We start from the raw sequence: 20,815 nt of genomic DNA on the forward strand, positions 1-20,815 counted from the left end.
AATCCTTAAAAATTATAAACATTTTAAATTTGATATAAAAAAGATATTTCTAATTTCATAAATACAACTAAAAATTGCCTTTATTTTTACCTGTGTTTAGATTTAAGGCTCTTTGTTACTTCTGCTAAAAAAAATTTTCTTTTAAGAACTCCTTTTCTTGTCTATGGCCACACCACCCTGAACGCTCCCGATCTCATCTGATCTCGGAAGAACTCCTTTTTCTTTTTCCCAGAAAAACACAAAAATTTATTTGTAAAACCTGCTATGACTTAAAAATGAACCCCAAATTAATATGAGTTTAAATGGATTAACACATACTTGTGTGTTTTTTTTATTTTTTATTTTGTTTTTCTTTTTAGTACTGGGTAGAAATATAGTTCAATAAAAGATGTACTGTTCTCTGTGTTTAGAATGCCCTTTTTTCTCTTCTTCACTTTTTGGATTGACTTTTCTCAATGGCAGCTAACCCTTTTAGGAGTGCAGAAAGTCTTCAGTTTGCCATAGTTCTCACCATGGCCACATCCCTTACTTTATTTACCTACCTGGTCTCAACAGGGATTTATTTAGGTTTAAAATGCCTGCTTTAAGACATATCTCAAGGTTCATTTCTTCATAGATTTTCCCATTATTTCTCTTGCAGACTCAATTACAGTGGGCTTCTCTATTCATAGATTCTACATCCATGGAGTCAACCAACCATGGCTTAGAAATCCATTTTTAGGGCTGAGGTTGAGGCTCAGTGGTAGAGCACTGGCCTAGCATGTGTGAGGCACTGGGTTTGATTCTTAGCACCACAAATGAATAAATGAATAAAATAAAGGTCCATCAACAATTTAAACAAAATTTTAAAAAAGAAATCCATTTCTAAACAATTGTGACTTTAGAATATAACAATTAAATCCTAAAAGCTAAAAGAAATAACGTTGAGTGTTGAGTATGTCACTGTAAATGATAAGTTTTAAAAAAATTGCATTGGTACAGCTTTTTTTGTCATTATTCCCTAAACAATACAGTATAACAACCATTTATATAATATTAACATTCTATTAGGTATTAACAAGTAATCTTGGGATGGTTTAAAGTATATGAGAGGATGTGCTTAAGTTATATGGAAATACTATGCTATTTTATATAAGGGATGTGAGCATGTGTACACTTTGAAATCCATAGAGGCCTAGAACCAATCTCCAACCTATATCAAAGGACACTTGTATTCTTATAGTACATGCATTTCTACATACCTAAATTATAATTCATAACATTTTATTGGAATTATGTATTTATGTCTGTGAGCTGTTAAAGTTAAGGTACATGTCACCTATTTTTATGTCCATAGCATTTAGTACAGTGCCTGGCATGTGTAGAAATTCAGTCAATGTTTGTTAAATAAATATGTGAAACTCCATTTACTCTGCCAATACTTAAAAACATTTGAGTCCTTGACTGCTTGGAAGAAACACTTGCATAAATGTGCAGTTGCTATTGATATAATTAAACATTTCTTTAAGAAATATTGTTGCATGCCTTCTGTGTCTGCATTTGTCAGTTATTTGGACCCACTACCAACATGATACTCTTAGAGGTTGTAAATATAAAATTAATGAAGCACTCATAAAAGTTCTTAATAGGGAGGCTTCTGGAGGGTGCTATATATCTCTTCAGTTAGTCATTGGTTTATGTGGACTTTTTTTTTTCCTGATCCAAATTCTTAAATCTTAGAGGAATTATTTTAATCTGAAAACTCATTGTTTACTTTGGTGCTTAATCATATGTCTTAGTGTGTGTTATCTTGCTAATAACACAATACCACAGAATGGGTACGTTATAATGAAAAGAGCCAAGAGTTTGGCTTATGGCTTGATCCAATATTGAGCCCCAGTGAGGTGCAGAGAATCACATGGTGAGAAACAAGGAGCTTTTATACCAAACCCACTCTTGAGATAACACATGAACTCCTTAATCTGTTATCCCATTAATTATATGAATGGGTTAATCCACTGATGATGTCAAAGCCCTGCTCACTCCTTAAACGTCTCACCTCTTAATACTCAGCAGGTTAAATTTTAACATGAGTTTTAGAAGAACAAATATAATTAAACACTAGCATAATGTATACATGGATACTAAATAAATGCTTTTGGATTTTTGTGTATAGTAATGTTTTCCTTAGAGATGGTGATATTCCCATGAAATTTGAAACCAAACCCAAGACATATATCACATACTTTTGAATTATTCTGTTTTTGAAGAGTGTGGTTTGGGGATAAGTCTATACCCTTGTATTTTCAGTAAAGAAAACATTAAAGTACATATTTTACTTTTTCTGATTATTCAAAGTATTTTAAGAGAAACAATAATAAAGATGGTATAAAATTAAAATAGCAATAGAATGGAAATTTTCTTCTTTCCCAAGATACCCAGTCTGCCTTCCTAGAATAATCACTGCTTATCTTTTCAGAAGTTTTCTAAACATTAAGGAGCACATACAGATGCAGACACACACACACATCTTTTCTTCTTTTAGCTTTCACTTATCAATATATTTTATTCAAGTATACTCATCTTTTTACCATTTAACATATTGACATTGAGATGTGTTTTATAATAGATAGCATGTTCCTCTCCTTGTAGTCCTGCAGGGATATCCATTTCTTCTATAGAGGATATTTTCTTCTGTCAGTCATTTGGGCTCACTACCAACCTGTTACTACTTTAAATTTAGTTCTCAAGGGTATTTGGACCAAACTAATGTTTTGCATCATACTGAAAATCCACATGAACTGGTTTGTGGTTTAAATTCTAAGGGAATTTTTTTTCTTCCTTCTACCCAGTGTCTGGGTTGAAATGCAGGTTTCCTCACTTATACCTTTCTGTGTTGTGGGCTCATTTGTCTTCTCATGTGTATCTGTTTACTTTTAAATTACTATCTTAGGCATTATTTCTTTTATTTGGTAGTAATAAATTAAAGTGCATCTTACATCTGATGACATCATAGTCTTAATAGAACAAGTGTATCATGGGAACCATTTTGTTCTGGCATATTGAAATTACCCTATACCATTTAATAGCTACATTATTTTCAATTGAAAATATGTACTATTATTTTTATATTCTTCTTTTTTGCCACCACCTTATAAAATCCTTGTATGTGAGTCCTTAAAAACATGGAAGAATATTTATTTTATCAGTTTAGCAATGTTCAAGGTATCTAGTGAATAATTTCAAGACCAATTTCTTGAATCATCAAGTTTATATATTCTATTTTGGGTTGTAGAAATAAATAATATAATTTTAGGTACCTTTAGATAGTCAGAAACCAAATAAGAGGTCAATGAAAAATGTGAGATATAGTATGGTGGTGATGCTATTTAATATAGGGTTATTAACCAAGTAAAATTTGAAAAGTAATATGGATAAAGGAAGGGAATAAGTCAATAGCTTGCCAAGGGACAAACATTCTACAGCTATTGCAAAGATCCATAGTTAGAAGTGACCTTGGTGAGGGTGCCAGTGTATTTAAAATAGAATGAACAAGGTAGAAAGTGAAAGTTGTTAAGCAGAGCCAGTTTGTGGTTCATGGCCAAGTAGGCCTTGATGTATTTGGATTTCATTCTGGGTGTGTTGAGTAGCCTGGGAAAGCCTTAAGCAGAACAGCATGATCTGATTTACATTTTTAAAGGGTCATTGTGGCTGCCTTGTGGAAAATTCACCGTAGGGAAATAAGAATGAAAGTTGGAAGACCCATTAGGGTGCTGCAATAGCTGTTGCAATAACAGTCTGTATATGAAGATTTCAAGCTGAAGTAAACCTATGAATTTACTCCTGGAAGTAAAAGATACTCCCAGAACTATACAAACTTTTCTAAGGATCCAAAGACACAGTTTTTTGGAAATCAATTTTTAGATAGTCAACTTCAATATTTACCCTTTCCTGAGAAAATACCTTGTCATAAAGTCCTACCTTCTTATCATTGCATCTTTCCCTTTTATAATCATCCTTATATTTTATAAGATAAAAGCTTGTCTCTTATCCACAGCAAGTCTTATTTTGGTTCATTGCCTAGGGTCTGTGGTTTCAAACCAATGGAAAACTAAAAACATTGGTTGGTGTTGGCAAAGCTTTCTCTAATAAAAGTATCAAAGACTTCTTGTTATTGTCTTTCTCTGTGTTAGTGGTGAAATGTGTCAAGAGAAATATTGAGATTTTCTGAATTCATATTTATTATAGGATGGAATGATGGGAGTGATGATGATTTTTGCTCAATGGTATTGTCCATGAGATTATGATCAATTAATAGTACAGAGAGCTCTCTCAGAACATACTTTATTGATAAAACATCTGGACTACAAAAAAGTAATACTATTAATTTTTAAATGTAGATTAAAGTATCAGTAAAATTGTAAATTAGTGTAGTAAATTAAAATAGACCTTAAAGTTGCCTTTTGATGGAACCAGGGTTGTGGCACCACATAAAAACAAGAAAAAATAAAGGTATTTTTTAAAAAGTTGCCTTTTGAAATTTCATGTAATTTAAATGAGTATTGTGCATTGCAAAGACTAGAAAATTAGAAAAAAATTACAAATTTTTACAAAATGCCCAGCACCACATAAAAATAAGAAAAAATAAAGGTATTTTTTAAAAAGTTGCCTTTTGAAATTTCATGTAATTTAAATGAGTATTGTGCATTGCAAAGGCTAGAAAATTAGAAAAAATATTACAAAACCTGGTGCACTATTTAAAGATACATCATTGCACTTCTAATAATGTTTTTCAAAAACCTTTGTACTTCATAGAATACATGAAATAGTGGAAGACACTGATCAGATCATGGGAAGAACCGAACTTACTGATTAATGAATGCATAGATGATTCTCATTATTCTTAGTTTATAATTTGTAAATTCCAGTGAAGAAAATAGCTTTTTTTTTTCATTTTGGGTACTGGAGATTGAGCTCACTCAGGGTCACTGAACTACTGAGCCACATCCTTAGCCATTTTTTGTATTTTATTTAGAGATAGGGTAGTTGCATAGTGTCTTACTTTTGTTGAGGCTGGCTTTTAACTTGCTGTCCTATTGCCCAGCCTCCCAAGCCACTGGGGTCACAGGCCTGTGCCACCATGCCTGGCAAGAAAATGGCATTAGTAATGAAATTTTGATATTTAAATTTATGTTTATAAATATGATTGTGATGAAATTTTATAAAACTCGGGACACTTTTGTTTAAATTGATTTTATTTGAGTTGATTGAAAGTGTTGCCTAAGTCCTTCCAGGTATAGAATTATGATGAATAGGGAAAAGGAAGGCCTTCCTATTTATATCTGTATTTTAAAGCGTATTTTCATCAGGTCTGGGTTGCCAAAATGTTGAATCCTGATTTTCATGGACTATTCAGTGTCAGTACTAGAATATAAATATATCAGGTTCAGGACACTGAAACTCAGTTTTAAATTCTTAGTTTACTTTTTGAGGTGCTGGGTATGTAATCTGGGGGCCTTGTACATGCTAGGCTCCACTCTACCACTGACCTACATACTTAGCCCTTTATTTACATTTTTAAAAAACAATGTATAAGAAATCAACTTATACCTGACACATAATCAGTTATGAAATAGGATGCCACAAGGGTGCATTTTTTTTTTTTTGATACTGGGGATTGAACTCAGGGGCATTTAACCACTGAGGCACATCTTCAGTCCCCCTTTTTTCTTTTTTCTTTTTTTTTTTAATTTAGAAACAAGGTCTCACTGAGTTGATTAGTACCTCAACAAGTTGCTGGCTTTGAACTTGTGATCCTCCTGCCTCAGCCTCCTGAGCCACTGGGATTACCACAAGGATGCATTTTAACACATTAAAATTATACCAAAAAAATGAAAACAAATTGTCCTTGATAGAAAGTGAATCTGATATGGCCAAGAGGTTTAAGTTTGATGACCGGGCTTTGTCAAGTAGGTAAATGGTAGACATTTTTTTAAAAAATATATTTATTTATTTTTTAGTTGTAGTTGCACACAATACCTTTATTTATTTATTTTTATGTAGTGCTGAGGATCAAACCCAGGGCCTCCATTGTGCCAGGCGAGCACTCTACCCCTGAGCCACAACCCTAGCCCCAATGGTAGTAATTTTAATGCTTGAAATTAAATATGAAATTTTAAGGCTTTGATGAAAATTATAAGATTAAAAATAATAAAAATGTCATTTTGATCCTTCCATTTCCATTTTATTGGACTTAGGATTCTGGGGACCACCCTTTCTGCCAAAAAACAATAAATAATGCTGACTATATACATATAGATCAAAACTATCATCTGAAAAATACCTAAGAGATAAAAACATAGTAAGAAATTATCAGGAAAAAGACCTGAGTGAAGACAAGAAACAAAAAATAATGGATATACTAAAACTGTTTTTTATCCCTGTTTTGCTTCCCTGGTTTATATGAAGACATTTGCAAAAGGGAAAAAACTTGAACTATGCTTCTAATAGTTCATAGTGGAAGCCAAAAAGTGGAATGTTTTCAATATACTGGAAAAAAAATGGTCACATTAGAATTCTGTAGCAGCTAAAATAGTTTTCAAAAATAAAGGTGAAATAAAAACACTTTCTCATAAACAAAGCCAACTGCAAAGGAGATTATATGTGTAAGATATACAACAATAATCATAATAACATCATATTTAAAAATAATAAGATATATGACAAAAAAACAAATATTCATAAGTTTATTAATGGATAAGCAAAATGTGCTATATCCATAACATAGATAATTATTCAGCCATAAAAATGAAGTATTAATACATGATTTGGCATGGATGAACCTTGAAAACATGCTAAATGAAAGAAGTTAGTCATAGTAGTTGCCATTTTGTATAATTCCAGTCATATGAAATATCTACAGTAAGCAAACATAGAGGTTGAAAGTATATCAGGGGTTTCTAGTAGCTGAGGGTTTGGGAAAAAATGAAATGTTACTTCCATTGTATGTAGAATTTCCTTTACGGATGATGAAAATCTTCTAAATAGTACTCTGCTATACTTTAAATCTTGAATGTACCCCAAAGGCACATTATTAAAATAATTGAATAAATGAACAAGGTGCAATTTATTTCTTTGGGAAAACTGACAAAATTCACAATTTTCTAGTAAGCATATCAATAAAAAGCATAAATAATGAATATCAAAAACAAAAAGGGAGGCATGATTTAAACAATAAATTTCACTATTTAAACAACTTTATGTGCCAAAAAAGTAGGAAACCTAGATGAATTAGACCAACACCCAGGAAAAATAACTTAGAATATTTTAATGAAGAAGTAGAAAACCTGAATAGGTCTATAATTTAAGAAATTAAATCAGTGGTTCATCTTCCCAGAAAGAAAATTCTGAGCCCATAAGTCTTTGTTAGCTAATTCTTTATTCAAGATAAATAAGTAGTTTAATATTTACATCAATTCTTCCAAAGCATGTTCAATGTGTACAAAAAAGTATGTTTAATGTGTACAAAATTTCATTTTGGAATGCTAGAAAAGTGCTGAAAACTGGTGCTGATTAACATACTTAAAACCACTGAATTGTAAACTTCAAAATGGTTAAAATGGTACATCTTATGCTATCTGTGCTTTACCACAATAAAAAGAAGTAAATCTCAATAGTATACATAAAGCACAGTTAAATGTATGTAAAAATTAAAACTAAAAAGAAATTACTTAGTGGGCTGGGATTGTGGCTCAGTGGTAGAGTGCTTGCCTAGCATATGTGAGGCCCTGGGTTTGATTCTCAGGACTGCATATAAATAAATAAAATAAAGGTCCATTGACAACTAAAAAAAAAAAGAGAGAGAAAGAAAGAAAAAGAAATTACTTAGGGATACACAAGAAAACTATAAAGAAAAATTATCACAATTATTTTAGTTATAATTTTTAAAAATCATACATGATTGTACATATTTATGGGGTACAGTGTGATATTTTCATAAATGTATACAATGTGAAAAGATCAAATAAGGATAACTAATACAAGAATCACCTCATTTATTATTTCTTTGTGTTAGGAACATTCAGAGTCCTCTTTTCTAGGTATATTGAAATAGTCAATGAGTTATTGTTAATTATAGTCACCCTACTGTGCTTTGGAACACTACAGCTTATTTCTCCTAAGAGTCAACCTCTCTCTGTCCCTCCCTCCCCACCACAATTCCCAGCCTCTGGTAACTATTTTACTCTCTACATGCAGGAAATGAACTTCTTTAGTTTCCACATATAGAGTATGCAATTTTGTCTTTATGTGCCTTTGGTAGTAGGTGACAAAATAGTATCCTCTTTAAAATGTTTTGCTCAATAAGATTAGTTTTCAAAATTATATTCTTAAAAACCACACTCCTTCTCAAAGTCTTAGAAGGTTTCCATTTCTCTTAGAATAATGGCCAAACACTTTATCATAGGCTTTAACCTTCATTTCCATGCTTATTCCCTTTGTCACCTCGTCTTTGAGTCTTCCCAGAACCAACTGAATTTTTTGGCCTATCCAGTGTTCTTCCAACTCTGTATCTTGCACATATATTTTCCTCTTCTTAGGATGTCTTACCCTGAATATTAACATCTTTTGAGTACAAATTTAAATACCCCTTACTCTGTAAACATTTACCTTGAGCCTCATAATTGAAAATAATCTCTCCTTCCTCTTAACTTCCAAAATAACACTCAGTATACCTAACAGTCATAAAAATACCTTCCACTTTTATGGATGTACAGTTTTCAAATGATTTTTACATATATTTTTCTTTATTCTTCATAACAATATGAGGTTTTCTTTTGTACCACTTAAAGATACAGAGACTGAGTGTGAGAATTATTGTCACTCGCATTCCTTCTCTTTTTTAATTACAGCATTATAGTTATACATACTGTCTGGATTCAACTGGACAAAATCATACATGCATGGACTCTGACCCACTCCATTTGAGTCCCTGTTTTATCCTCTGCTTATCCTTACCCTGTTCCTCTACTCCACTTATCCTCTACTTGCTCTCATATATTTGTCCACCCTTGACTGGTTCTTTCCACACACACACCTATAGGTGAAATTCGCAGTGGTGTATTTATGTATGCACATAAAGGGATTTTGTTACATTTATTTCACCTTTCCCAACTCTCCTTCCTTCCTTCCTTCCTTGATGATCGTGTTTTATTCCAATGATCTTTTCTATATATTTATGATATCTGACCCCCTCCCTCCATTTTTCCTTATTTTACTATACGTTCCACATATGAGAGAGAACATTTGACCCTTGATTTTCTTAGTCTGGCCTATTTCAGGTAGCATGATATTCTCCATTTCCATTCATTTATCAGCAAATGCCATAATTTCATTCTTCTGTATGACTGAGTAAAACTCCATTTTTTATGTCTATCACATTTTCTTGTTCCATTCATCTAGTGACAGACATCTGATTCCATAATTTGGCTATTGTGAATTGTAATGATATAAACATTGATGTGACTGTATGACTGTAGTTTTAGTTCTTTGGGGGCATATATTTTATATACTATTTATTATTATTATTATTACTATTATATATTTTTATATATTTATTATATCTTCTTATTGGATTGTTCCTTTTTCTAGTCTTTAGTGACCTTCTTTGTCCCTCTGATTAATTTTTGCTTGAAATTTGCTTTGTCAGATATGAAAATAGCTACTCATTTCTTCTTTTAAATAATTTAATGCTTATTTTTCTTATTTGTTTCCAGATTTAGTCCTTCAATGCACTGAATTGAGGCTATGCACTAATAAGCAACCGAATCTGTTGAGTGAATAAATGAAAGATGGTTAAAAACAAAAATGTTTTTCATAATTACTATTTGAGGAGGTGTATGTTTTTAAGCAAATTTGGTGCATGCTAATAGCCTTTTTTATGTTGTGATCTTTGTAAAGTCTGGCCATAAGAAAAAAAAAATCTCCAAAGCTGAGCGACTGAAGCAGCTACAAGAGGAGGAGGAGAAGAAACGACTAAAAGAGGAAGGTACAAAATAAACAATGGTACTTTTTCCTATATAGGGTAATACTAACAATAGGTTAGTGTTTTGCAATTTAGTCAACGTTTCTCATAATTCTTTAATTTTTATAATTTATACCTATTGGGCTGGGGATGTGGCTCAAGCGGTAATGCGCTCACCTGGCATGCATGGGGCACTGAGTTCGATCCTCAGCACCACATAAAAATAAAATAAAGATGTTGTGTCCACCGAAAACTGAAAAATAAATATTAAAAAATTCTCTCTCCTCTCTCTGTCTCTCTCTCTTTAAAAAAATAATTTATACCTATTTTATAAGGGTGCCTACTACTTAGTACAAACAAATTATATTCAGTTAAATCTCTTAGTTGTGTTTTCAGATAAAATTCAGGAGTCCATTTGAATTTCAGATGAAAATTGACTAACAGGCATACTTTGCCTGGTGCAATATTTGGGCATGAACTTTTTAAAAAGTTGTTTATCTGAAATTCATATTCAGGTGATCATTCCACATTTTTATTTGCTAATTTTAGCAACCTTGTCTTGAAGTGTTTATATTTACTGATGAAATTTGGGGCATTGGTGCTGATTGTGCAACAAGAATTCTTAAACTCAGTTCACTAAAGATTGGAACTATATACTAGCAAGAAATACATACAACAGCTAAAGTTTGTGCAGTTTAACAATATTTATTTGCCAAATGCAAATTTTATTTTCAATTAAACATTAATAAAAGTGTTGACTAATTAAAATACCAAAAAAGTGCTTTTAAAATTCTGGATATTGCTAGTGGCTGTAGCTTTTAGCATTAAGAACATCATCAGACTCATATTCAGATTTTTTTAAAAGACTCAGGTTCCATTTGATTTTTTAATGTCATAAATCCTTTTTTAGATGACTCAAGAGTTCAGTATCAGGATCTTTATTTTGGGAACATTTTATTACATTAGGTTAAAGTCATATTCTTCAATATATATTTTATATTTGTTTTCATTGTAAGAGCAAGAAAAGGTTAAAGTAATTACTTCTGATGATGCAGATATGGATGTCTTCTGAAGATTTTACTCCCCTAATTACCCATGATACATCTGTGTATTTTATTGCTTAAAATAATTACTGGATTGCTATAAAAGCTTTCCAGAAGAGAAATATCATCATGAACACATTTTTTTTGGTGAAAAAGTTGAGAGTTTTACTTTTTTGAAGGAAGAAAGCTAATATTTTTATTTCTACCACAAAGTAAAGGATGTATCTTCTATAAAATATTACAGTATTTTTGAAGATTATTAGAGTAATTTAAAGAGCCTTAGAAAAAGGTGAGCTAATCACTGAGATCATTTACTTCCTTTTTTGGTTCTTTAGAGGAAGCTCGTTTGAAACGTGAAAAAGAAGAACAAGAAAAGCTTGAAAAGCAGCGAATTGAGAATGAAAAATGGCATCAACTTGAAGAAAAAGTAAATGAACATTAGTAATATTCTTACTGAAGTCTTAAATTCTGTGGGTATCAGATCTGTTTCCATCCAATGTCCTTTTCAGCCCATAGCTACCAGTAGCATTTAGTCCTACATGAACTGATTTAACTCATTTACTCCTACCATAAAACGAGTGAAACTGTCACCTACATTTCAAAGATAAGGAAATTGAAAAGAAAATAAACAACTAATAAGTTGCAAAACTAGGACAGACAGACCTAAGCGATTTTGCTTCAGAGCTTATGCTTCTAACTCTTCAGAATGCATAAGTCTTTTATATTCAAATGTAACAGGGACCAAAAAAATAATTCAAAATATTCAAATTCTCTCTTCTCTTTTTCACTAAAATTTTTTAGACCTGTAGTTCTGAAACATTTAGTCTCAAGGCAAAACTCAATTAATGTATTAAAAAACTGAAGCACCCCAAGGATCATTTGTTTTTAAGAATTACATCTACCAATATTTATAATAGTAGCAATTAAATTTTACATTTAAAAATATTAATAGGCATAAACATTAATAAAAATAAATTGTAACTAATACAAGTAAACACATTAACATTTTATAGAAAATACTTTATAGTTTTAAAATAAAATTATATTTTTTTAATTAGGGAAATGAATGGCATTGTTTAGATTTCTTGAATCTCTTTACTAAATGACTTAACTGAAGACAACTGGATTCTCATGTCAACTTCAGTATTTCATCTGTTCTAATGTGGTATTTCGACTGAAATACCATGAAGAAAATCTTGCCTCAGTTGGGAAAAGAAGGAATATAATTGTGAATATTCTTTGATTTATTACCAGAAGTCAACAAGTGGTAGTTCCTTTTCTTCCTCATTTTATCCTTCTTTTCTTCTACCTCTTCCCTTTCCTCTTCCTGTTTTTTTTTTAAATGAGGTGTCACTGGGGTTGCCTTCTCCATTTTCTTCTACCTCTTCCCTTTCCTCTTCCTGTTTTTTTTAAAATGGGGTGTCACTGGGGTTGCCCAGGCTGTCCTCAAACTCCTGACCTCAAGTGGTCCTCCTACCTCTGCCTCCAGAAGTAGGAGCTATCAAACCTGCTTAAGAAAGGGTAATTTCCTAAGTGTGGAATCTGAAACCATATCAAATAACTGTTCATACTGTGTTACATTAAAACATTCCTCTGTTATACTCTGAATAGATCTCATTCTATGCATGATTTTGCAATATCATGCATTGCTTGCTTGGAAAAATTTTGTTTCACTGAATTGTTTACCTCCAAATGGTGATGTATTTTATTATTAATTATAAAAAATCACATATATTAATATCTCCAATCAAATCAGAAGTTTTTAAGGATTGAGAAACTGTCAAACTCAGTCATAGATAACAAGTTTTTTAAAAATCTGAATTTTTTATGAAAGCTTCAATTTTATCATTAAAAAATATTTTGAATTGTCCTTGGAATGATATTCTGTTTATTCAATTTTGAGAGAATGTCTGCCAAAATGTTCAAGTAACTGCACAAGTGTTGTTTTTTTTATGGATTTTTTTTTTTTTTTTAGTTCTAGATGGACACAATACCTTTATTTTGTTTGTTTCTATTTTTATGTGGTGCCAGGGATTGAACCCAGTGCCTCACACATTCTAGACAAGTGCTCTACCACTGAGCCACCACCATGGCCCCAACAAGTGTTATTTCTTAAGATAGTATTGTTCTTTGACATGCAGCAGAAGTGCTTTATGCATAGTTCCCATTGTAAAACACAGAATATTAAAAATTCTTGTGTTTAGCTTTGAGATTTAGTAAAATTAATAATTTTTACCCTTTTGTCAAGTCATTCCTATTTGCACCTGGCTCTTTCTCACTGGTCTGCCCTGCCTCTCAGCCCCCAATCTAGTACAATTTGAAGTCAACTGCTCTGTTTTGTTAAGGCAACAGAAGTTTTATACCATCTTGCACCATCAGTACAAAATGTATACTGTGAAAGATATATAATGTCTTTGAGTTTTGTGAAAATACAGCTATGAAAATGATTTCATAGCTCCCAAAGGAGTTTTCCCCCAAAACTTTCCCCACCAAGAGTTCTGCAAATGAGACTTTGAAAACCAGCTTCAGATGAAATATCTCTTGTTTCTTGAAATGTCAGATGTTGTGGTCAAACTAATTTAAGTATTCATTTTAAAACCATATACTTAGCCAAATAAATTTTAAATGCTACTTTTGAAACATAAAGCTGAAATAAAAGAACACATCATTGTATCTATCCCTATGCAACAGGATCTACAAAGGAGAACTGAAGAACTTGCAGAACTGAATTTATTAGAGGGGTGTTTTCTGGAAGCAGAGAAGTTGAAACGAGATACTAGATCACTTGCTCACGTAAGACTGATTCTTTTTATGAAGTTTTTTTTTAATTGAGATTTTGTGATCAGAAGAGGGAGGTGTATATAATCTGACATTCATTTTGACTCTAGGAAACTTTAAACTTATGTATGAAATACAATCTGACAAATCTATTGCTCATTACAAAATTAACTGATATAATTTTGTAGAAAGCTGTTTGTCAGAAATAATATACTTGAAATGTTTATACCTTGTCTCTGATTCAGTTGTTGGGAATCCATACAGACATAGCTCATTTTATTGTACATCACTTTATTGTACATTGCAGTTTTTACAAATTGAAGGTTTGTGGAAATCATGTCAAGCAGTTTTTCTTACAACATGTGCTTACTTTGTGCCTGTGTTTCATCTTTTAAGTTGCACAGTATTCCAAAATTTATATTACACCTATTATTATTATCTGTAATCTATAATATTTGATGTTACTATTCTAAGGGTTCAGGAGTGCCACAAATTGCGTATGTAGTAGATGGCGAACTTAATTGATGCATGTGTGTATACTCTGCTCCCTGACAGCCATTCTCCGTCTTTTTCCCTCTCCTTAGGCCCCTTATTTTCTAAGATACAATAGTACTAAAATTAGGCCAATTAATAACTCAGTAAAGACCCCTAAGTGTTCCAATGAAAGGAAATAGGTATACATTCTTCACTCCAAATCAAATGCTAGGAATGATTCAGCTTAGTGAGGAAGCTGAAGTAGGCCTCATGTATCATATAGCCAAGTTGCAAATGCAAAGGGAGAGCTCTTGAAGGAAATTAAAAGTGCTACTTCAGTGAAAGCACAAATGATACAAAGCAAAATATTCTTGTTGCTGACATAGAAAAAGTTTTAAAGGTCTGGACAGAAGATCAAACTAGCCACAACATTCTCTGCCAAAGCCTGATCTGGAGCAAAACCCTTAACTCTTCAATTCTATAAAGGCTAACAGAGGTATGGAGGCTTCAGAAGAAAAGTTTGAAATTAGCAGAGCCCAGTCCATGAGGTTTATGTCTTCCTAACATAAAAGTGTTTAACACACTTTTATTTAACATAAAATGTGTGGGAAGCCAAGGATTCAGACTGGGCACCCACATGGAACCCCACAAACCAAACTAGTACAGAGTTTAATCACAGTAACTGAGCTTTGGTTGGTTTCAGGAGGTTCTGTAGCTGATTAGCTAACAAGTTATAAGCAGTTGATTGGTTGATTGACTAACCTTCAGTCAATTAAGTTGTTTTCTATGCCTCACTTCCATTTCCCTATAAATACTGTGTGATAACGTTGTTGGCTTGAGTTCTTAGAACCTGCTCTTGTTCTGGAAGTAGTCTAATTCATGAATCATGATTTGTTTGTTTTTCTTTGCTCAAATTAATTCTGCTTGACACAATTGGTCTAAGGAATTGTCGATTTTAGTGGTTTTGGCATAATCAGCTGGCTCTGAAGCCGCCAGCTCCCATGACCCCTAGAAGCATCAAGTAACCAGGAATGGGTTCTCCCCAAGCCCACTGTGCTCATTGTTATTTTGCTCCATCTGTGGATTGTGGGTAAGTTATTGCTTGGATTCTGAAGCTTCTCAAATTTGGGATTTGGACTAAGTTTGAGCAAATGTTTTGATTCAGACTAGGTACTGTAGGGAAGTCTCGGATATCTGGCTGGGTAAGCCAGAAAATGAACTGGTTCAGTAGGAATGAAAGTGGGTTCTCTAGAGAAGCCTCAGGTGTCTGACTGGGTCAGACAAGAAAAAATTGAACAGAGTTCAGTGGATAAGCAAGGTTACAAAAAATCAGAATCGTGGGTTCATCTGGATCCATGGAGTCTAGAACTCCATTTTCTGAACCTCTTCCAGGGATAGTTTATTCTGTGAGAGAGAACATAACTGGGAAAATAAGAAGGGTCAGCTTGTGCCAAGAGGGCATATGAAGTTCTTGGGATTCGTGGTGTCTGTTTGGGTCAGTCAGAAACAAAAGGGCCCTGGGTCTAGAACTTTGTTACTCCACCCAGTTTTATGTATAAGAATTTACATTTATGTTTGAGGAATGGATAAATCTTACCAGAAATAAATTGGGAATTCGATGGCCACCACAAGGAAGTTTTAATTTGTACAAAATTACTTTCTTGGCTGAAGGTTAGTCAATCAACCAATCAACTGCTTATAACTTGTTAGCTAATCACCTACAGAACTCCACAAAATCAGAACTCCACAAAAATGAGATATTTTTAAAACTTAATACACAGAGGCTTTAAATGACTAAATGAAAAAGAAAAATGAGTTATTTTATACAAGTTGAAATAAGCAGAGTAAGCCTTTTTAAAAAAATCACCTTTATGCTTTTGTTCAAAACTTAAGCTCAGAAAAATAATGTAAGGGGTCTAAGTCAGGAACAGAAATGTAGGTCCCCCCTGAATTTAGTAACAGTTAAAAACAAAAACAAAAACAAACATAGGCTGTGCTGGGAAGCTGCCTATTTTTAGTTACTTTGAGATCAACCTTTAGAGAGGGAAATGTTTATCTATGGAGAAAGTCTCCATTTATGAGAGTGTCTCCCTCTCCAAAAAAACAAGAAAAGAAGGCCTAAGTCATTAGAGAGGTTTACAAAAGAAAAGGCAAAAATATTTGGGTCTTCACAAGTAACAGGCCTCATTTTTGATCATTTTGTCTTAACTAGGCTTCCTGCTTATGCTTCTCTTTCTGGCAGATGATGATGATTGGGCTTGAAATTTGATTATTCTGCATTCTATAACTTATCTTGAAGTAGACAAAATTATACAAATTATGGGAAAGTGTTGATATGATGGCTGTTCTGAAGAAGTTGCTGTGGTTCATTGCCAGTCTTTGGCTTGTCAAGCCCATAATCCTGGGAAGACAATACTTCAAGTAATATATCTCTGCTATCTGATGATGGACTATTTGCATATTTACAAGGAAATTCCACTCAATGGCTACCTTCAGTGGGATATGAATATGTTCTTAATAGGCTGTGTTCTGTGATTGTACAGAAGCTTTCCATGCAGGAAGGCCAATGTTATAACAGTAGTTAAATGTTATTCAGAAATGTTTTCTTTATGGAGCATTTCTGAAGAAATCTGTGGTGACAGAAGGTAAATTATGGGTAAATTATGAAGCAAACAAGGTTACAAATACAGTGGCATTAGCATTGGCCCTATAATCCTCAATTTCTGGAAAAGGTGAAAGGATCAATAACATTTTTAAAAATAGAAATTGACAAGGTCAGTTGGATTGCTATGGTCAAAGATAATACCATTTTTTACATTTTTTTACTTTTAATCAGTTCATTTTAGTTATGCATAACTTTAGAATTCATTTTGACATAATTTTAAAAAGCATAGAATATAATTTGTTCTAATTTAGTCCTTAATACTTCCCCAGGCCCTTTTATCTTTTCTCCCCCTTTTTCCCTTCTCACTACTCTACCAATCTTTCTGCTATTCAGTTTTTTTTTTAAATTAATGTCTTGTGGGTATACAAGATGGTGAGAGTCAGTCCTCATTGAATGAGAATATTATACCTTTTAATTTTTCCTTGCTTATGCCTACCATTTTTGCTTGGTGGGTTGATATTGTAACTATAGTTTTATACTATTCTAAACTCTTATTCTCATTCCTTATTTTAATTTAATTTGGCTATGAAGTGCTGGATTATGTGCCAGTCAAACAGAGAGAAATTTATGCAGTGTGATACTTTTGTTGTACATGGATAAATACATTGAGAAAAATTAACAAAGGGGCTGTTTGGTTAAAATGAATAGACTCTTCATCTGGCTCATTCTCTGATCATTTAATTTGGCTTATGGAGACTCTAGGTAAGGAGCATTCTTCTAATTTTCGTTATCATCCTTCTGATGGTCACCATTGTAGTCTCCCTGGTGTGCTGTATTTTCTGAGTCTTAATTGTCTACATCTGCTGAGTGCTGAAGGGTCTGTTAAGCTGTAATGAAAAGAAATGCATGATCACGAGTATGAGGCCACTGATAAATAATATGTTATGATTGAAAATCCAGGATGATCATGATCGAGAGTAGCACTGATGCCCTAAGTTTTGGTAACTCTCACTCAGCAAGAGTTTGATCAAAAGAGGGTGAAGGGGGTTGAATAAAACTTTCTTATAATAAGGTAAATGATTATGGTACAAATTTTAAGTAAAAATTGTGAATTTAATATTATTCCAAATGTAAAATTTGCATAGGATGTAAAAGTAATAGAGGGATTCTTAAAATGCCAGTGGTAATGAATAACTCAAATAGGATTTTTTTATTTGTTGATTTTTTTGTAGTGTTGGGGATTGAACCCAGGGGTAATCTACCACTGACCTGTTATGCCCCTAACCCTTCTTATTTTTTTTGAGAAGGGTCTAAGTTGCTGAGCCTAGCCTGAACTTGTGATCCTCCTCCTGCCTCAGCCTCTGGAGTAACTGGAATTACAGGTGTGCCCTTCTGTGGCCAGCTCAAGTGTTTGAAAAATGAAAATATGTAAAATAGAACTTCTATTAATATGAATTTTGGAGATTGGAAATTATTTGGATTGAAAAATAATCTGGCTATTTTACTTTGTTTATTGGTTAATATTTGGTTTATATCAAGTTACTCATTAAAGTCATCAAAATTTTTTTTGTCTAAATTGGAAAAACTGGGTTGTGAGTACTCAGACATTTAAAAAGAAGTAATTTAAACTTTGGTTGAATTCTCGTAAAAAAATGAACCTTTAAACATTTTTATTCCACAGTGGAAACACTATATTCAGTGTGATGGGAGTCCTGATCCTTCAATAGCCCAAGAAATAAATACTTTCATTAGCTTGTGGAAAGAGGAAACAAATCAGACTTTTATGGAGGTGGTTGAGAAAAGTAAATTAGTTCTACGTGTAAGTATTTAAGAATTGTCCTATAATATAAATTAAGTTACAAGAATTCTGGTGTTAACTCCAAAAATAAAAAATTACTATATTATTGCCAGTTAGTAACACTATTACTTCTAAACCCTCGGGTATAGAGAGAGATTTGGTAAGCTTTTCACTTTCTTTTTACAACTCTTAACATTCACTTGCTTCTTTATATAAAGACAACATAAACGAGAAACAATTTTCTGAGCCACAAAAAAAAAAAATCAAGTGCATTTATGTAGATAACTTGGGTATAGATGGGTGACTTTTGTCCCCAGCTAGTATCATCTACTGTTATGGTTTGTATCTTAATGTCTCCTGAAAGCCTGTATGCTAAAGGCTTGGGTGGTCACTACGGCACTATTGAGAGGTGTCGAAACCTTTAGGAAGTGAGGTCTAATAGAAGGAAGTTAGGTCACTGAGGGTGTGCTATTGAAGGGGATATAGGGACCCTGGCCCCTTCCTCTCTTGCTCTGGGTCCCAGCTGCAATGAGGTGAGCACCTTTGTTCTACAAATTGTTCCCTGCCATAATATTCTACTATAGGCCCCAAAGGAATGGGACCAAGGGACTGTGAATTTCAAGAAACCTCTGAAACCATGAGCCAAAATAAATCTTTTATCCTTATAAATTGATTTTATGATATTTTGTCACAATAATATAAACCTGATTAACACATCTACTATTCAGTAATTTAGTACCCATAATCTTTAATGTTTACTAGAAGCCAGGTCTCTGCTCTCAGGTGCTGGGGGTGCAAAGATGAATAACAGTATCCTAACTTCTTCTTTTGCTAATAGAATAGTAGGTTAGCCTAAGAAACTTCTACTTTACAATGCACTTAAAAATACTGTGAAACAATATTTTAAAAATGAAGTTGGAAGAATTTACCAGAAGAAAATTAAGGGGGGAGAAAATATGAAAGAGTAGTTAACAGACATGTATAATGGAGTAAAACAGACTAAAAACAGGGAGGAGTACAAGAAAGCAATAAAGACTGGTAGATAGGCAATATTCAATGAGACAATGGCTGACAATTTTCTTGAACTGAATGATATGATTCCTCAAATCCCAAGAAAGATGAGAAACTTTTTTTTTTTTAAATACGTCCAATACTCTGACACCAGTACTCTGTGTGTGAGGTTTCTCATAACAACTTATATCTTCTGCTCTTTGGGCACCAATCAGGCATCCTACAATTCAATGCTGACACTACCTAGAGTTGGCACCGAAGTCCTACTCTGTCCCACAAGTCTGTACCCCTCTTCTATCATAAGTCCTAGGTGGCCACCTGTACTTTACAGAAACCAGCTATAAGTAGGGTTCCCATACCTCCCCATACCTCTTTCTCAGGTGTGGTAACTTACTATAGTGGTTCTCAAAATATAGGCAAGTGTTTACTTTTGCTTACTAGCTTATTATGGAGGATATTAGGATATGGAATAAAGAGTTGTATAAATAAATACATAAGGCAAGGTATGTGGGAAGGGTTGTGGACATTCCATAACCTCTTTAGGTGTGTACGCCAACCCCAGAGCTCTCAGAACCCCATTGTTTAGGGTTTTTATGGAGGCCTCATTTCATGGCATGATTGATTAAGTCACTGACCATTGGTGATTAAGTCAATCTCCAGTTCCTCTCTCTTCCCTTGAGGTTAAGGAGTAGAGCCAAAATTTCTAACCTTAAAGTAACCTTGTTTCCTTTGACAACCAGCCCCCATCCTCCAAGAGTCACCACACTAGCATAAACTCAGGTATAGATGAAGAGAACTTACTATGAAAAACAAAAGCAATTCCTCTAGACCTTTTCTGTCAGTCAGGGATTTAGAAGCTGTATGCCAGGAACCAAGGGTGGAGGATGAACAAGAAAAGTCTAGAAAGTCCTTGATTCTGAGGCAATTTTTAAGGTCTTCCAATTCCTTTGAACTCAAATGTGCTCAGCATGCCAAATATTATACTTTTCGGTATAGTGTTCTGAGCTCCAACATCCCTAAGGACCCTCCCCTGAGTTATTTGAATGCTAATGGATTCATCACACAGTGTTCTCACCACTGTACACCCTCTCTATCAGGGAGGTTGC

At 33.3% G+C, this 20,815-nt stretch overlaps 1 protein-coding gene across 8 annotated transcripts in view; it reads left to right on the top strand.

Annotated features, from left to right (window-relative positions):
- The window catches only part of Dnai7 (dynein axonemal intermediate chain 7), a 78,256-nt gene that overhangs the window by 3,132 nt on the left and 54,309 nt on the right, over positions 1 to 20,815 (top strand). For 4 of the 8 annotated variants that reach the window (XM_040280890.2, XM_040280892.2, XM_040280893.2 and 1 more), the window contains 3 exons: positions 9,937 to 10,024; positions 13,735 to 13,836; positions 18,582 to 18,719. In XM_040280890.2, coding sequence (XP_040136824.2) covers positions 18,684 to 18,719 — 36 coding nt within the window. In that variant the 5' untranslated portion in view covers positions 9,937 to 10,024; positions 13,735 to 13,836; positions 18,582 to 18,683. Of the gene's footprint in view, positions 1 to 9,936; positions 10,025 to 11,378; positions 11,471 to 13,734; positions 13,837 to 14,125; positions 15,386 to 18,581; positions 18,720 to 20,815 lie in introns of those variants that run through there. The other 4 variants (XM_013360171.4, XM_021728804.3, XM_040280886.2 and 1 more) reach the window with 2 other exon arrangements.

The sequence above is a fragment of the Ictidomys tridecemlineatus genome, chromosome 6 (genome assembly GCF_052094955.1).
Source record: "Ictidomys tridecemlineatus isolate mIctTri1 chromosome 6, mIctTri1.hap1, whole genome shotgun sequence".
In the NCBI taxonomy this organism is placed as follows: domain Eukaryota; kingdom Metazoa; phylum Chordata; class Mammalia; order Rodentia; family Sciuridae; genus Ictidomys; species Ictidomys tridecemlineatus.